Below are 13,952 nucleotides of genomic sequence, written 5' to 3'. Positions count from 1 at the left end.
ACAGCACCCAAATAGGTATATGACTCGCAGATATCAAGTTCGGAGCCAGTTGATTTTCTGCTTCTTTGTCTGAGGAAGTCACATTGAAATTGGGCTGTTCCACTTGAAATTCATAATACCCCTGTAGAAGATTTTGGAAATATCTTTCATAGGGGAAGTATGTTTCCCAACTGGTCAGGGTTAATCAATATGAAACCCATACTCCAACCATATTATGACTTTACCTTTATCTTCCACAACTGGAGTGAGAATTTCAAATGGAAGTTACCCAATTGTCTATTCTATTCAAAACTTAAACTCCCTCTGAGGAAGACTTCCACAGAGGTAGTGTGGATTTTAAATGGAATAGCCCATTGGTTCCCAGCTTGAGACTTTTAGTCTTAACCAGGACTGTGACACGCGTATTCAATTCCCCTATAAAAAGTGACGTCCCTTCACTGGCAGTTTGATTGACAGTTGCTATGCATTTCAGTGCACATAGTAACACAGCCTAAAATTTACGTACATGTGCACGCCAATGTTGTGCGTACTGTTTCAATAGTGAAACAGATTTACCCCGTATTTGATTGACAGTTGCTTAAAGAATGACATAATATGCATCACCTCTTCCACAAGTCAATCTCTTATACAAGACATACCACCGCTTGATTGCGCATTGAGTATGTGACTGACTTTAAACCCCATATCTTAACCCCATGGTCACAACTGTCTTTCTTACAGTGCCACTGATTGGTTTATTATGTGGTTTAAGCCTTACTGGCCATTCTAACCATATCTCTGATTGGCTCAATACATCATATTTAACCTTATTTTCAGGGCCTTCTTGGAAAGCAGTGCTAGACACTGAATGTTGTAACCCTGTATAAAGAAAGCTTAAATAAATAAATAAACCAATCAAGATAGTCCTTAAAGGCTGGTATAGTGCCCATGGGGTTATAATTAAATGACAATATGTACAAACAGACAAAGCTATCAGCGGACAAGTTGGTGTAGTGGGCGAAACATTTGCCTTTCACCATTGCAGCCCAGTTCTATTCTCTGCGGCGCTGTGAGCAAGCATGGCTGCCGACCTACATGACTGTCCTCGCACATTTTTCTCCAGGTACTCCCAGTGCATGAACAAACTGAGATTTGACTCATCGGTCCAATCTCTTGAAGCTTGGCTAGTGGTCGATCAGGCTTGTTAAGCCATTAGGCTTGTTAAGCCAGTAGGCTAGCCCTACCAATATGGATCCATTTTATTGATTTATCTTTCTAGGTGATGTTTGGTGTGAAATTGTAAGCACTGGAATATAGGAATAACTGAGTTTAAGCCTGATGGCTTAGGAAGCCTGACCACTAGCTATACTTCGAGAAACTGGCCCATCATGGCCGAAGAGGTGAGGCTGGACTGTACATTAATTTCACTTGTACCATCGTAGACTGACCTTCAAATGGATTGGTAATCTTGTGAGGTGGCGTGGCATACATACACTATGGACCACAATGGCCTCATCCCAGTGGCGTAGTTCAATAACCTCAATTAAACAATCATTGTGAAAAATTTGACCTCAAGTTGCAGAGTATGAGTTTTTATACCCAAATTTTCAAAGGTCATTCAATGAATGTACAAATGTATTAGGGTTAATGAATTGTGCCCTGATAGATGAGCATGTTGTGGATCCTAGTGATACATACATACTTACAACCAAGGCGTATCAGGTAATGGCCTTTATAGCACCATTGATGACAAAAATCCATGAATGTCTGGAGAAAATGAGATGACAAAATGAATACATAAGTACAATTATAAACCCACTTCGAAAAAGAATAACACAAATTACATATATTATTGAACCTTCTTTGTCACACACAGAGGACACGGTGGCTCAGTGGTTACTGACGTGCTTGACGTGTAGTCCCACCACCATGTTGCGTCCTTGAGGTGCTTTGCCTCGCTTGCCTCACCCCACTCAGGTGCAATGGGATGCTGTTTGGGGTAGTCACAGTCGTTGTACTGATGAACCCTGCACCATTTGTAGGCTGCAAACATGGTTCCGACATATTCTAATGACGGCGAAATAAATGTAAAGTGCTTTGAGGCTGTTTTCGGCATAAAGTGATATAAAAAATCTACAATTTTTAAATTTCATTCTTACCTGAATACTATCTCCGTAAGTCTTAAACATTGTCGTCCCATCATCAGAGATTAATCTCAGCAAACAGGGCTGGTAAGGCCACATCAGACATGAAGGCTATCCCCTGCTTCACGCTCCGTTTATGGTAATACTCCACGAGGAACAAGTCTGGTACCAAACTCATGATGGAATGGAACAATGACAAATTGCCATATTTCTCTGTGATAAAATGGAGAAAAAAACGAAACCACCAATGAAGAGGTTTATTGCCCTATCATGACAAAAAGGGCACAATGGATAAGTTCATGATAATAAACGTGGCACAAGTTATAGTCTAGTACCAAATGCATGGTGGAGTGGAACAACAACAAATTGCCGTATTTCTCTATGATAAAATGGAGAAACAAGCTTGACAGAATCTTGGAACATGGGTTGAACATGTTGAAGAACCTTAGTTTATTGTATTCAAGTTTGATGTTTTTTGTTATTGTCATGCATGATCATTGTGTAATATTTATTTTATTTTTTATTTATTTATAACATTCGGCCGAAGCCAGGCTAAACCCAATAGTGCTCAGAGGCTACTAAATTCAAGGGATGCCTCCAGATATGACGGGACAGAGATATGGGAAGAGGTCCGATTTTAGAAGCAGGAGGCAAACCGGAGCACCTGGAGAAAAACCTGCGAGGACGAGCATGGATCGGCAACCAACCTCACATGTGGCAATGCAGGGAATTGAACCCGGGCCACAGTGGTGAGAAGCGAGTGAGAAGACCACTACACTAACCTGCCCTCCCAAATAACGACCAATTTAGACGGGGAAGTAAACTGCATTTCGCAAACTCTCAATTGACCTTTGAACTAATCCTTCATAACGTGAGGAAAACTCTTGAGCTTTCATGCATTGAATCCCCCTTTTCATCCTTCTTTCCTAATCGCTGCCCAGCCACCGTTATTGGTGGTGTGTGCCCTTATACCGACAGACAGAGCGAGTTGTGTTGCGCCGCGTGTACGCCGGCCAATGTGCTGACACTGATGCTTTGCCTGGGTACCATCCGCAGTTTAAAAATATTATCGCTGCCGCTGTGGCATGGCGTATCAGCCAACTTTGATTGTTTCCGTTTATTTACAATGCGCATGCACCACGCCGCTCAGCGTGAAAGCATAAAGCAATGTTTGTTACAAAGGAACAAACTGAAGACAGGGTTAATGCATGATCATGAGGTGCTGTTTGCACCTAAGAACAAAAACAGTAAGCGATTCACTGCCATAGCATGACAAAAGGGCACAATGGACAAATTCATGATAATATACATGGAACAGGTCTGGTACAAAACTCATGATGGATTCAAATATGGACAAACTGCCGTATTTCTCTGTGATAACTTGGAGAAAACACATTAAGAGGTTCATTGCCTTACCATGACATTTGGCCAAAATTGAGTTTTCACCTCCGATAGCTCCATGTAGAAGGTATTTACCAATTACAATAAGTCATAGAAGGGAACATTTACATAGCTTTACCTGAAGCCAGCCTTTAGTTTTGAGGAGCCTTAATCATACTTTTCTGCCGCTTTGACATGGATTTTGCTTCACTGCGCAGTCGCACCAGAAACACTAGCGGTGACCAGCGGCAAGCCGATATATTGATCACTCCACAACTTTGCACAAAGCGATAGATCGCTAGGAGTTGAATTCATGTCAATTCGGGAGCGGTGCCGCTCTGACATATGAGCACAGGATACAATTTTTAGTGGTGCTGAGCAGCAGCATTGGCTTTCAGAGTCGGTGCTGCCTGTTGGTCAGCGCCGTGCTGTTTCCCTCGCATTTTGATGAAGTGTCACGCTGCTCAAATGGCAATACAGGAAGTATGAAACCAACATTAAGGCTTATGGCTATTATGAGTTTGTACTCTTTGGGTCTAATCTCTTTGGCTAAGACATTATATGGGCTATTCCAATTGAAATCCATACACCCCCTATGGAAGACATGATTTTAATCTCCCACACAGGGGTGTGGATTTCAAATGATCACACATTCAAGGTCGTCTGCTCAAAAATTGGTTATTCCAGTTGAAATCCTTACACCCCCTATGGAAGACATGATTTTAATCTCCCACACAGGGGGTGTGAATTACAAATGGAGTCACACATTCAAGGTTGTCTGCCCCAAAACGGGTTATTCCAGTTGAAATCCTTACACCCCCTATGGAAGACATGATTTTAATCTCCCACACAAGGGGTGTGAATTACAAATGGAGTCACACATTCAAGGTTGTCTGCCCCAAAACGGGTTATTCCAGTTGAAATCCTTACACCCCCTATGGAAGCCATTTTAATCTCCCCTGAATGGGTGACTCCATCAGAAATCTACACCCCTGTGTGGGAGATTAAGGTCATGTCTTCCATAGGGGGTGTATGGATTTCAACTGGAATAGCCCATTTCTTATCCATCATAACTCCATCCGTAATCTACACCCCCTGTGTGGGAGATTAAGCTTGGGTCTTCCATAAGGGGTAATATAGCTTTCAACTGGAACAGCCCACTTCCTATCCATACCTATGCAGTACTGCTTCAGAATCTGCCTCAGAATATGATGCCTTTTCAAAACCATGTCCCTACTCACTAATGACGGCAAATCTGCAAGAACACAAATAGAATGGAATTGACAAAATTACTTGGATGACAATGTTATGGTCAGAAATGGTTTTATAGACCCAGAAGGCCACTTGTCAAAAAAAATGGGCAGGGGGGCAGCATGACCTAGCGGTGTTTGCACTAAAATCTTGTGGCAAATAAAGCATTCTTTTTTTAAAAAAAAATGCAAAGTGAACAATAGCCCATTAGGAATGACTAGTCAAGCACATATATAGGCAATAGGGCCATTATGGGCCAATCAGTAGTTCACAGCAGCTTAGAAGAGTCACAAGAACCCTCTGCTAAATCATAATCCTTAAATCAGTTCACTGCAGGGCAAAGAACAATGGAAATTGTCATGATTTGCATGCATACTGCCTGGCAATGATGTCACATGTCAAGTGGTATATAGGAGTTGAATTGAATTTGATTTTGGTCATTTTTTCATTTCAAGCATATCAATAGACCAGTCCCTCGCTTTTGTTTTAAACAAAGAAGTCAAGTGGTCTATTCCGATTAATCGGATTACCTACCATAGCAATGGATGAATACAATTTTTGAATAGATTGCCCTACACTACAAGTAGATTGTACTAATCACCTGTGCATGTCTGCAAACATAGATTGAATACAATAGTGCTCTTTTCAAAAATACTAATCTTACAGGTGCGAGTGATTAGCATTTCTTTGACATCTATGGGTACCGTGTGAACATTGTCATGCAGGGCAACATATTCAAAATTGTATATGGTAGTTAATCCGATTAATGACGTCAATTCGGCAGCGAATGCATTGAAATAACACAACTTATTACCTGGATTGAAGACAACAAGTGCCATTAGGAGTGGCGTCTGAATCCTATCCAGCTGCACCTGCCTGAAATGATCAAAGCATTCCAGTACATACTTCTCCATGCCTTCACACAGCGCATGCCACGATTGGTCACTGTCCAAAAAGTGTGAGATGAACCACTGGCCTTCGTTTTCCAGATCAGTGCCGAACGTTATCATGTGATTGGTGAAAAGGCCGAAGCGTACCAGGATCATCTGATCCTTCATGGAGAGAGCTCTGAATCCTGGAAGAGAGCATACATGGTTATGACTCTTTTGTTTAATTCATGCTTCAAAAAGAAAAAAATGGACAATCTTATATAAAGAAAGGAAGGAAGGAAAGAAGGAAGGAAGAGAGGGAGGAAGAAAGGAAGGAGCTCTGGAAGGAAGTAACATAAGGAATAATGACAAGGGAATGAGAGGAAAGAAATAAGAAACAAAGATAAGAACAAGAGTTGAAGAAAAAAGAATGAAATGAAAAGATAAGGAAAGGGAGGAATATAAAGAAAGGAAGGAAAAGGAAAAGGAAAAGGAAAGGAAAGGAAAGGAAAGGAAAGGAAAGGAAAAGAAAGGAAAGGAAAGGAAAGGAAAGGAAAAGAAATAGGAAAGAAGAGTGAGGAGAGGAGAGAGAGAGGAGAGGAGAGGAGAGGAGAGGAGAGGAGAGGAGAGGAGAGGAGAGGAGAGGAGAGAGAGGAGAGGAAACAAGAAAGGAAGGAAGAAAGGATACATAGGATATGTCAGGTAAATGCCATATACCAGTATCAGGGGGTTACAGAACTACATGCCTCTGGGCCTCAACTGTAATTTCTTAACTAATCATTGCATTATGCATTTTATTGTTTATTATGAATTATGCTTTGTATCATGTAAAGAGCGAAAAGATAATAATAAATCTATCTAATCTATCTATCTAAATCTATCTGAAGAAAAAAGGAAGAAAAAGGTAGGAATGAAAAAAAGAATGCAAGATGGGAAAGACAGAAATGATTGAATGATGGAAAGAAGTAAGGGATGAAAACTTGACTGCCTATTCCTGTAGTTTTTTATAAACTCAACCCAGAGAGTATCGAAACGATTATAGATGGTATATAAAGCGCAGCTTTCTCCTGCGCATTTTGATACCTCTTTTATTGCTCTACGATATCATTTGGTCGAGTTATGGGCGCTTGAGTGGCTTCAAGTCGGATTTTGAAAGTTGCACTTAGCATCCTATTCAAGCCAAATGCGTTGTACTGTGACCAATAAATGACCATTGCTTTTTTGTCCGCCGAATCCAGGCAGTGATAGACAGTGATGGTGGGCACACCAAGTATTGAGATGTCAGCAGAAAGAGTTCATGAGATAAGTCAGAGATAAGTAAAGTGTAGCAAGTATTGAAGTTGGAAGTTGAAGGAGTAAAATAAAGTAAAATTCATGGTTAAGTAAACAGAGCACATCTGTGTCCTTTGTCTTGATTTTGTGTGTATGTGTGTATAGGGGCACGACGAATAGGAGTTAAGTGCAACTTTCAAAATCCGACTTGAAGCCACTCAAAGCCCATAACTCGACCAAATGATATTGTAGAGCAACAAAAGAGGCATCAAAATACGCAGGAGAAAGCTGCGCTTTATATACATTAAATAAGTTTTTGCATATATTTCAGTTCCCGATATATCTGACCATCGATAATCGTTTCGATACTTTCTGGGTTGAGTTTGAAATAATAACCGGACGGAACTAGGTGGAACCGGTGGTCAACCGCTGGTAGAGTTTTGATTTCATCCCTAAACAAAGAAAGAAGGAAAAGAAGGAAAGGAAGAAAAAGAAACAAAACAAGATATAATTACCAGGAACATCCTTAACAAATGCCACCATAGCAATCAGCTTAGCTCCCATAATATCCTTGAAATCTTCTTCTGCACCTTTCCCTTCTGTCTTTTGAGTCTTGCCTTTTTCCGGGACTAGATTGATCTGCTGCATCTTCGTCACTAACGCGCCGTAACCATGCGATAACTCGAACATGATGCTGCCTCTATCCAAATCGTTGATCGGATCCTGTATCTCTCGCAATCGTGCCTCCGACTCCACGCTCAACACCTCACCATTACGGCAGCCCATTTTAATCCTCTGCTGCAGCATGGCTAGATAATCTTCACCCAGCTCCGGCATCTGGTTCATCAACTCCGGCAGCGAATCTTTAGACGATTTACGTTTTCTGCTGTCGTCGGGATTCGCCGGGTCAGAGTTCACCATCAGCTCAAAATTAATTGGGGATACCTGCTCGTTTAGTGGTGGCGCTTGTTTGTTGGTGACCAAAGGCTGATCTTGCTTCAGCACTTCCTGCAAATGAACAGTATGGCTTGTCCAATGATTGCCCATTAACAAGGATGATCCTGTCGTTGTTGTAATGACCGAGTTATCAGCACCAGACTGGGACTGTTGTATGAACGACTGGTCAGATGGACGCGGGATAGACTGGTTTGGATCAACGCCAGATCCGTTCGCAGTAGAATCAATATTGAAACAGGTATCGTTGTCGTCACCCTCGTATTCTGAGAATGGACTCGAACGACCACTGCTACATGGCGTGTTGTTTTTTTGTTTACCTTCATCTATAGAGGTACTGGACACCATATTCGTGTTGCCCGTTATGTTTTGTCGGCTGTTACTCGAGGGCGCTTTTCCTTCCTGGCATTCTGCGAAGGGGTGCTCAAGCTTAACATCTTGTTGCTGGCTTGGTTTGTTCGTGGCTACATTCGATGTGGAATATCTCATGGACGAATTGAATCCATTTATTGCCGGTATGGAGCTCATCATGTTACTCATGTCCGGCTGGTACCTTGCATTTTTCATTCCGCCCGCATACGAGTCAAGTGACGAATTCAACAACTCTAACATGGGTGTATTTTCTTGTGCACCGATGGTTTGCGAAATCGCGTATGATAACGGATCCATCGTCTTCATTTCGGTTAAATGACCTTTCGGAGAATACATGGAGTTAGAGGTCAAAGGTGGTGGTGAGGTCATCAACGGAGAATTTCTATCATCTATTAAACCACTGCCAGGGTAACCGTGGGGGGACATTCTGGAATTCGGTCCTTCTATATGGCCGTCCATGTTATTCCCAATGCCGTGCAAAAAATTCATACCGGCGGTGGCACCGGACATCAGGCTGCTCGATACCGTCATGTTGAAATCATCAATGCAAAAATCTTTTCTTGCGTCGTAGTTGTTCATCTGAGTATAAGTAGACTCCATGCCGGCATTACTAGGTGACATCGTGGGTGCATTATTGGGCATGTTGTGCGCGTCACTGGCATCCCTGCCGGCAACACCTTGGCTTGGCAGGTAGCTGTTTGTAGGCTGGTTCAAAAAGGACGGACTTCTGGGAATGTTAATGGAGGGGTCGCCATCGATGGAACCACCCGGGCCAGTTAGGTACTTCTGATGTCTGCCAAGTTTGATGCCTGCAGGAAAATAATAATTTAACAAAAAAGATTATTCTGAAGTGTTTTTTTTGTATGTTGTTATGTTGCCCAAAAATTTGGGTAAAATATACATTGGGGAAGATTTTCTTAAAAACTGGGCCTCTTTACCCAAGTCTTTTATGCTCCAAGCAGGCGATATGTTCCACGGGTGGGGGGGGGGCACTCATTAAAAATGGGTGACAGGGTTGTGCTGCCACATTGACCTCCATTTTTCAATTCCCCCTTACCCAATGACCACTTTTTTGTTTTAATGAAATACCTCTCACCCAATGACCCCCATTTTTTTTCCTGTCACAAAGACCCCCTTTTTTCAAAAATTCCTGATAATCTCTCACTGAATTACCCTGTTTTTTCATTATTTTTCTTCAAATATTTCACATTTATTCAAACTTTGTCAAAATTTTATCAAATTTGTCAAAATTTTGTATCAACTTTTATATTTTGACCAAAAATTTTTCCCAGTCTCACTGAATGACTCCCTTTTTGGTAAGATTTTCCCCAGTCTCACGGAAAGACCCTTTTTTGGACCTTCTCACTGAAAGACCCCCCTCTTTTGGTGTCTAGGCTCTCACCGAAAGACACCTAGTTTCGAACTGCTGTCCGCACATCCCCGTCACTTCCAAAGTCGAGTGCCCCCACCCGGATATGTTGTCCAAATTTCAGCACTTTATACATCCAATACAATGCAGAATTGCAAATAATTTATCAGAATTGCACATAATTTACTTAATATTCAGATTTTTTCACTTACCAGCACGTGACATGCCGACATCGATGCATTTATAAAAGCGACATCGCCGACACGAGTTACGTGTTGTGGGTGTGATAGAGCAGGAGTTGGGCTCTTTGCCACTACATGAGTAGGAAGTGCCATCTTTAAGACTCCTTCGGAAGAATCCCTGCATGGAAAAAAATAAAAATTTGATGAATTTAAAATAAAATACAGCTGTTTGTACCTGGTTGCTTTTAAATGAAAAAAAATGCAAATCAGCGATATATTTTGCACTGACAATCGAATCAGGTTGACAACTTCTGGCCCTACTACCTCTACCTAGTTACATCACTGTACCCTTGATGCTTGATATGATACACTCCAATAAAGCAGAAGAAAGCTTGACGTAGGAGGAATCTGTGCTGTGCATAGGTGCTCACTTGGTGCTCACAATATATATACAACGGGTGTGAGTAAAAACTGGACATCTACAGCTTTTGGAGGGTGGCTGTTGGTAGCATCTCTCTCAGGACTGGTAGGGCCAAGCTTTGGAACTGGCGAACTGAGGGTGCTGAAACAGCCATGGTTGGAAGTCTATTCCATATAGGAATGGTGCGGACATAATAGGAGTAGCGGTATATGTTTACTCTGGATTGGATATTCTGGTAGCTCAGGCTGTTACTGGCTCTTCCTTGCCGAATGGATGGTATGACACAAGGGGGGAAGGTAATATTCACTAGGCCATGATGGATTTTGTAAAACATGGAGCATTGATGTAACAGTCTCCGTGTGGCCCATACTGATCTCTAGATATTGGGTAGAAAGAAAAAAACCTAACCAAAAAACAAACAGTGTACACACCCATGCACTCTTATCTTGTATAAACCCTAAGTGTGGAGTTTTCAATTGTGGAGTTTCACTTCTCACCATGGAGTTACGAGGCCTTTATAACTACGACAAAACATGGCATAAAAACATTCCTAAACGATATTAATATTGCACCTCTACCCTAAAGTTTACTTTACACCCTTCACATGTATACACACCGAAGTGAATGATTCCAGAGGACATATGTGACCTGCTACCACAAACTCAGCGTCACATCGCCATGACTTACTCATTTTGTTGAGTTGGTAGTTTGAGATATTTGGTCTGACTAAGTTGATGTTCTTTGTTTGCCGCCACCTGTACAAGCCAGTAGTATTATCCTTCGTGAATGGCCCATTGTGCCCCCATTCACAAAGGACATACAGGTGAGTGAACACCAACGCAGTAGTCAGGACGTTTTGAGTGACTAACACCTTGCGACTCTGATTTTGTGATAGCAGGTCACATATCATGAAATTGGAACCCAGAACTCACTTATCCAGACCGGAATTGCACACCTGTCGTACAGCTTACTTTACGTTTGTACACACAAAAGTGTAATTCCAGAGGAAATCATCATAAAACTGGAACCCAGACCTCACCAGACAGGAACCCAGAACTCACTTATCCAGACAGGAATTGCACCCCTGCCCTAAAGCTTACCTTACATCCTTCACATGTATAGACACCAAAGTGAATGCCAGACGACACATCGCCACAAACTTTGCATGGTAGGCGATCCGGGGATGGCTCTTTGGTGGGTTGTTTAGCTGTCGAACAAATAGAAACAAAAATACACCAACAAACAAGTTAATAAATGGCTGATTTTGTTTTCACCCAAAAGCATCTCAGAATACACCATGTCAGTCCAATACTTAGAGAATAAAGGTATTGTTTTTAGCCCCTGGAGTGCATCTATCGTCTCATATAACACGGGTGACGTCATTATTTTAAGTAAAACAACGCGGCGAAGCCGAGTTGTTTTACTCCAAAAATAATGATGTTGCCTGTGTTATATGAGACGATAGATGCACGACAGCAGCTAAAAACAATACCTTTATTCTCATTCTTAAACACTTCAATTCAAATAAAAATATCATACAAATTTTAATCAAATTAAATCTACATTTTGCAAGGAATTACCTAGGGCTTAAAATCGATCAGTCTCGTTGTTGCTGTGCACCTCCGATTGGTCCAAATAGCGAGTATGCGTATTGCGTTGACGCACACGCGCTGACCCGTGTGATATCGTGTCATATCACATGGGTAAAGCTGGGTAAGAACCAATAAGATTGCAGGAACGTTCTCAAGTATTTAAGAATATGTTATATCACTGTGATGTTCTATACTGTAAAAGTGGTCATTTCCGGGCGTGTAATTTTTCGCGCTTCGCCAATTTTTGAGCTACATTGCTTGTTTTCAGGGTTGCAGGTACAGTTGGCGGCAGAGCCTGTCTATACCAATTTTCACCCTGATGTGGCAGTGACATCAGTGCACATTTCAATAGGTGCAGCCTCATATTGCTATCGTTCACTCAAAGCTCTGACGCACATCATCACCATCCCTATATCTTCGTGTTAAAAATTGCCGTGATAGTACAGCGAATCCTCTCGTTAAGTTTTTAACAGCTACTTTTCGCGATTTTGTTCGAGATAGGCCGAGCGACTCAGGCTAAGCATACCATGACTATCATATGAGATACCACAGCATTTCTATATTCTACACATTATTACGATTTGTGCATGCTCTAGTACCCCATATGATGTTTCTATTACAAGAAAAAATTTTGTTTTCAGGTAAAACCAGGGTTTTGTTTCCAGTACACTCACTCGAAAAGCAGTACACTAATTAGCGGGGTCTTGCAGCTTGCTGTGGATATCTTTTACTGCATTTTTAAAGTAAAAAATTTGAAATCCAAAGTAAAAATTGTGATATATTTAATTTTGAGAATTACATTATTATACTTTATAGGTATAAAGGAACACGTTTAGCCCATTCAGTAAGTTCCAGGTGCATGTCCTATAACACAATGCATATGTAAACTTTCTTTATCTGTGTCAATAATAGAATATTGATTTCAACGGAGTATTGAGCTGTATGGAAAAAATATTTATAATACAGGGTGTTGACACTGTGTGACGTACACACATACACAGTGCTTTAAGATGTTGCACAGATGTGCAATCAAAACAGGTGTCTCAAAGAATTGATGTCACCGTGCACATCAGGGTGAAAAATTGTATATCGACAGCCTACTGTCAAAAACATGCTTTCATTAATTTTAAATATATCTATTCACTAATCTTTGCACAAGAACACATGATAATGAATCAAATTAAAGGGAATAATCAGAAATAATTCGGGTGATTACGTAAATGATGCTTGAAACATATTTTGTACTTTGTTCTCAAAATTACAAAAAAATTACTTGGTCAATTACTGTAGTAGTAGGGATGCTCACTGTCCATACAGTTTCCACTAGAACGATTTTTCATTTACTGTGTGCGTGCACTCACACACGTATTGTCTATGGAGAAGCTGATCGATACAAGAAATCCCAGGCCTGTTAAATGGCGTACATACTTGTTTTTGATCCAAATGTAGGCTTATATCGGGGTGTTTCAAGAAATTCCTGATTCCACCGGAAAACATTAACCAAACTTTTTCCTGATTGGTCAGTAAATAGAGAGGACCTTCCTCCATGCAGAGATCAACTTTTTTTAATGAAAAATTTAATGAGATGAGAACTACAACAGGTTGAAGTGACACCATTCCGTGCATAAGGTGTTCAAACGCAATTATTTCCGAATTTGGAGTGAATCAGACAAGCAAACTTACATAGTCATAAAATGTAACTATTTTTGAAGACAAAATGTACAGGATGTTAAGAAATTTAAGAATGTTTAAGCCTACCGCGGCTCATCTCAAATCATGCACTTCTCACTACCATGTCCATTTCATATGCTATCCATCATGGCTTCCATGCACACACAGTGTATTGCTCAATGTATTAAAGATAACCTTTGAGTTGGAGCAAATTTCTCAAAATTGGTAGTGATTAATATTACCAAACTTATGCCATGATGAAATATAATAATTTTTGAAGATAAAATGTGCTGACCGTAAAAGATTGAACAATGTTTAAGACTACCGCCATTCATTTGAAATAATGCACTTATTGTTCATCTCCTCTATGGAGATATTTTCCATGGTATGCCATCTATGATCATGCTTGCGGTTTCACCAAACAAACCATGGGTTTTGAGGTCTTATATTTTTTGTTGTATGTCAACAAAATCGATTAAATTTTCAGGATGATCTT

The 13,952-nt window shown here is 40.8% G+C and overlaps 1 protein-coding gene across 1 annotated transcript in view; it reads right to left on the bottom strand.

Annotated features, from left to right (window-relative positions):
- Window positions 1–2,143: 2,143 nt before the first annotated feature.
- LOC140146107 (uncharacterized) overlaps window positions 2,144–13,952 on the bottom strand; it is a 69,353-nt gene continuing 57,544 nt past the window's right edge. Inside the window, exons 5-10 of the mRNA XM_072167858.1 lie at window positions 11,294–11,400; window positions 9,803–9,950; window positions 7,411–9,030; window positions 5,569–5,829; window positions 4,678–4,758; window positions 2,144–2,336 (exon numbers count right to left, since the gene is read on the bottom strand). Coding sequence (XP_072023959.1) covers window positions 2,182–2,336; window positions 4,678–4,758; window positions 5,569–5,829; window positions 7,411–9,030; window positions 9,803–9,950; window positions 11,294–11,400 — 2,372 coding nt within the window. The 3' untranslated portion in view covers window positions 2,144–2,181. The remainder of the gene's footprint in view (window positions 2,337–4,677; window positions 4,759–5,568; window positions 5,830–7,410; window positions 9,031–9,802; window positions 9,951–11,293; window positions 11,401–13,952) is intronic.

Source organism: Amphiura filiformis, chromosome 2, assembly GCF_039555335.1.
Source record: "Amphiura filiformis chromosome 2, Afil_fr2py, whole genome shotgun sequence".
Classification (NCBI taxonomy): Eukaryota; Metazoa; Echinodermata; class Ophiuroidea; order Amphilepidida; family Amphiuridae; genus Amphiura; species Amphiura filiformis.
Note: the sequence above shows the minus strand (reverse complement) of the source record. Positions and strands in the feature narration are given on the sequence as shown.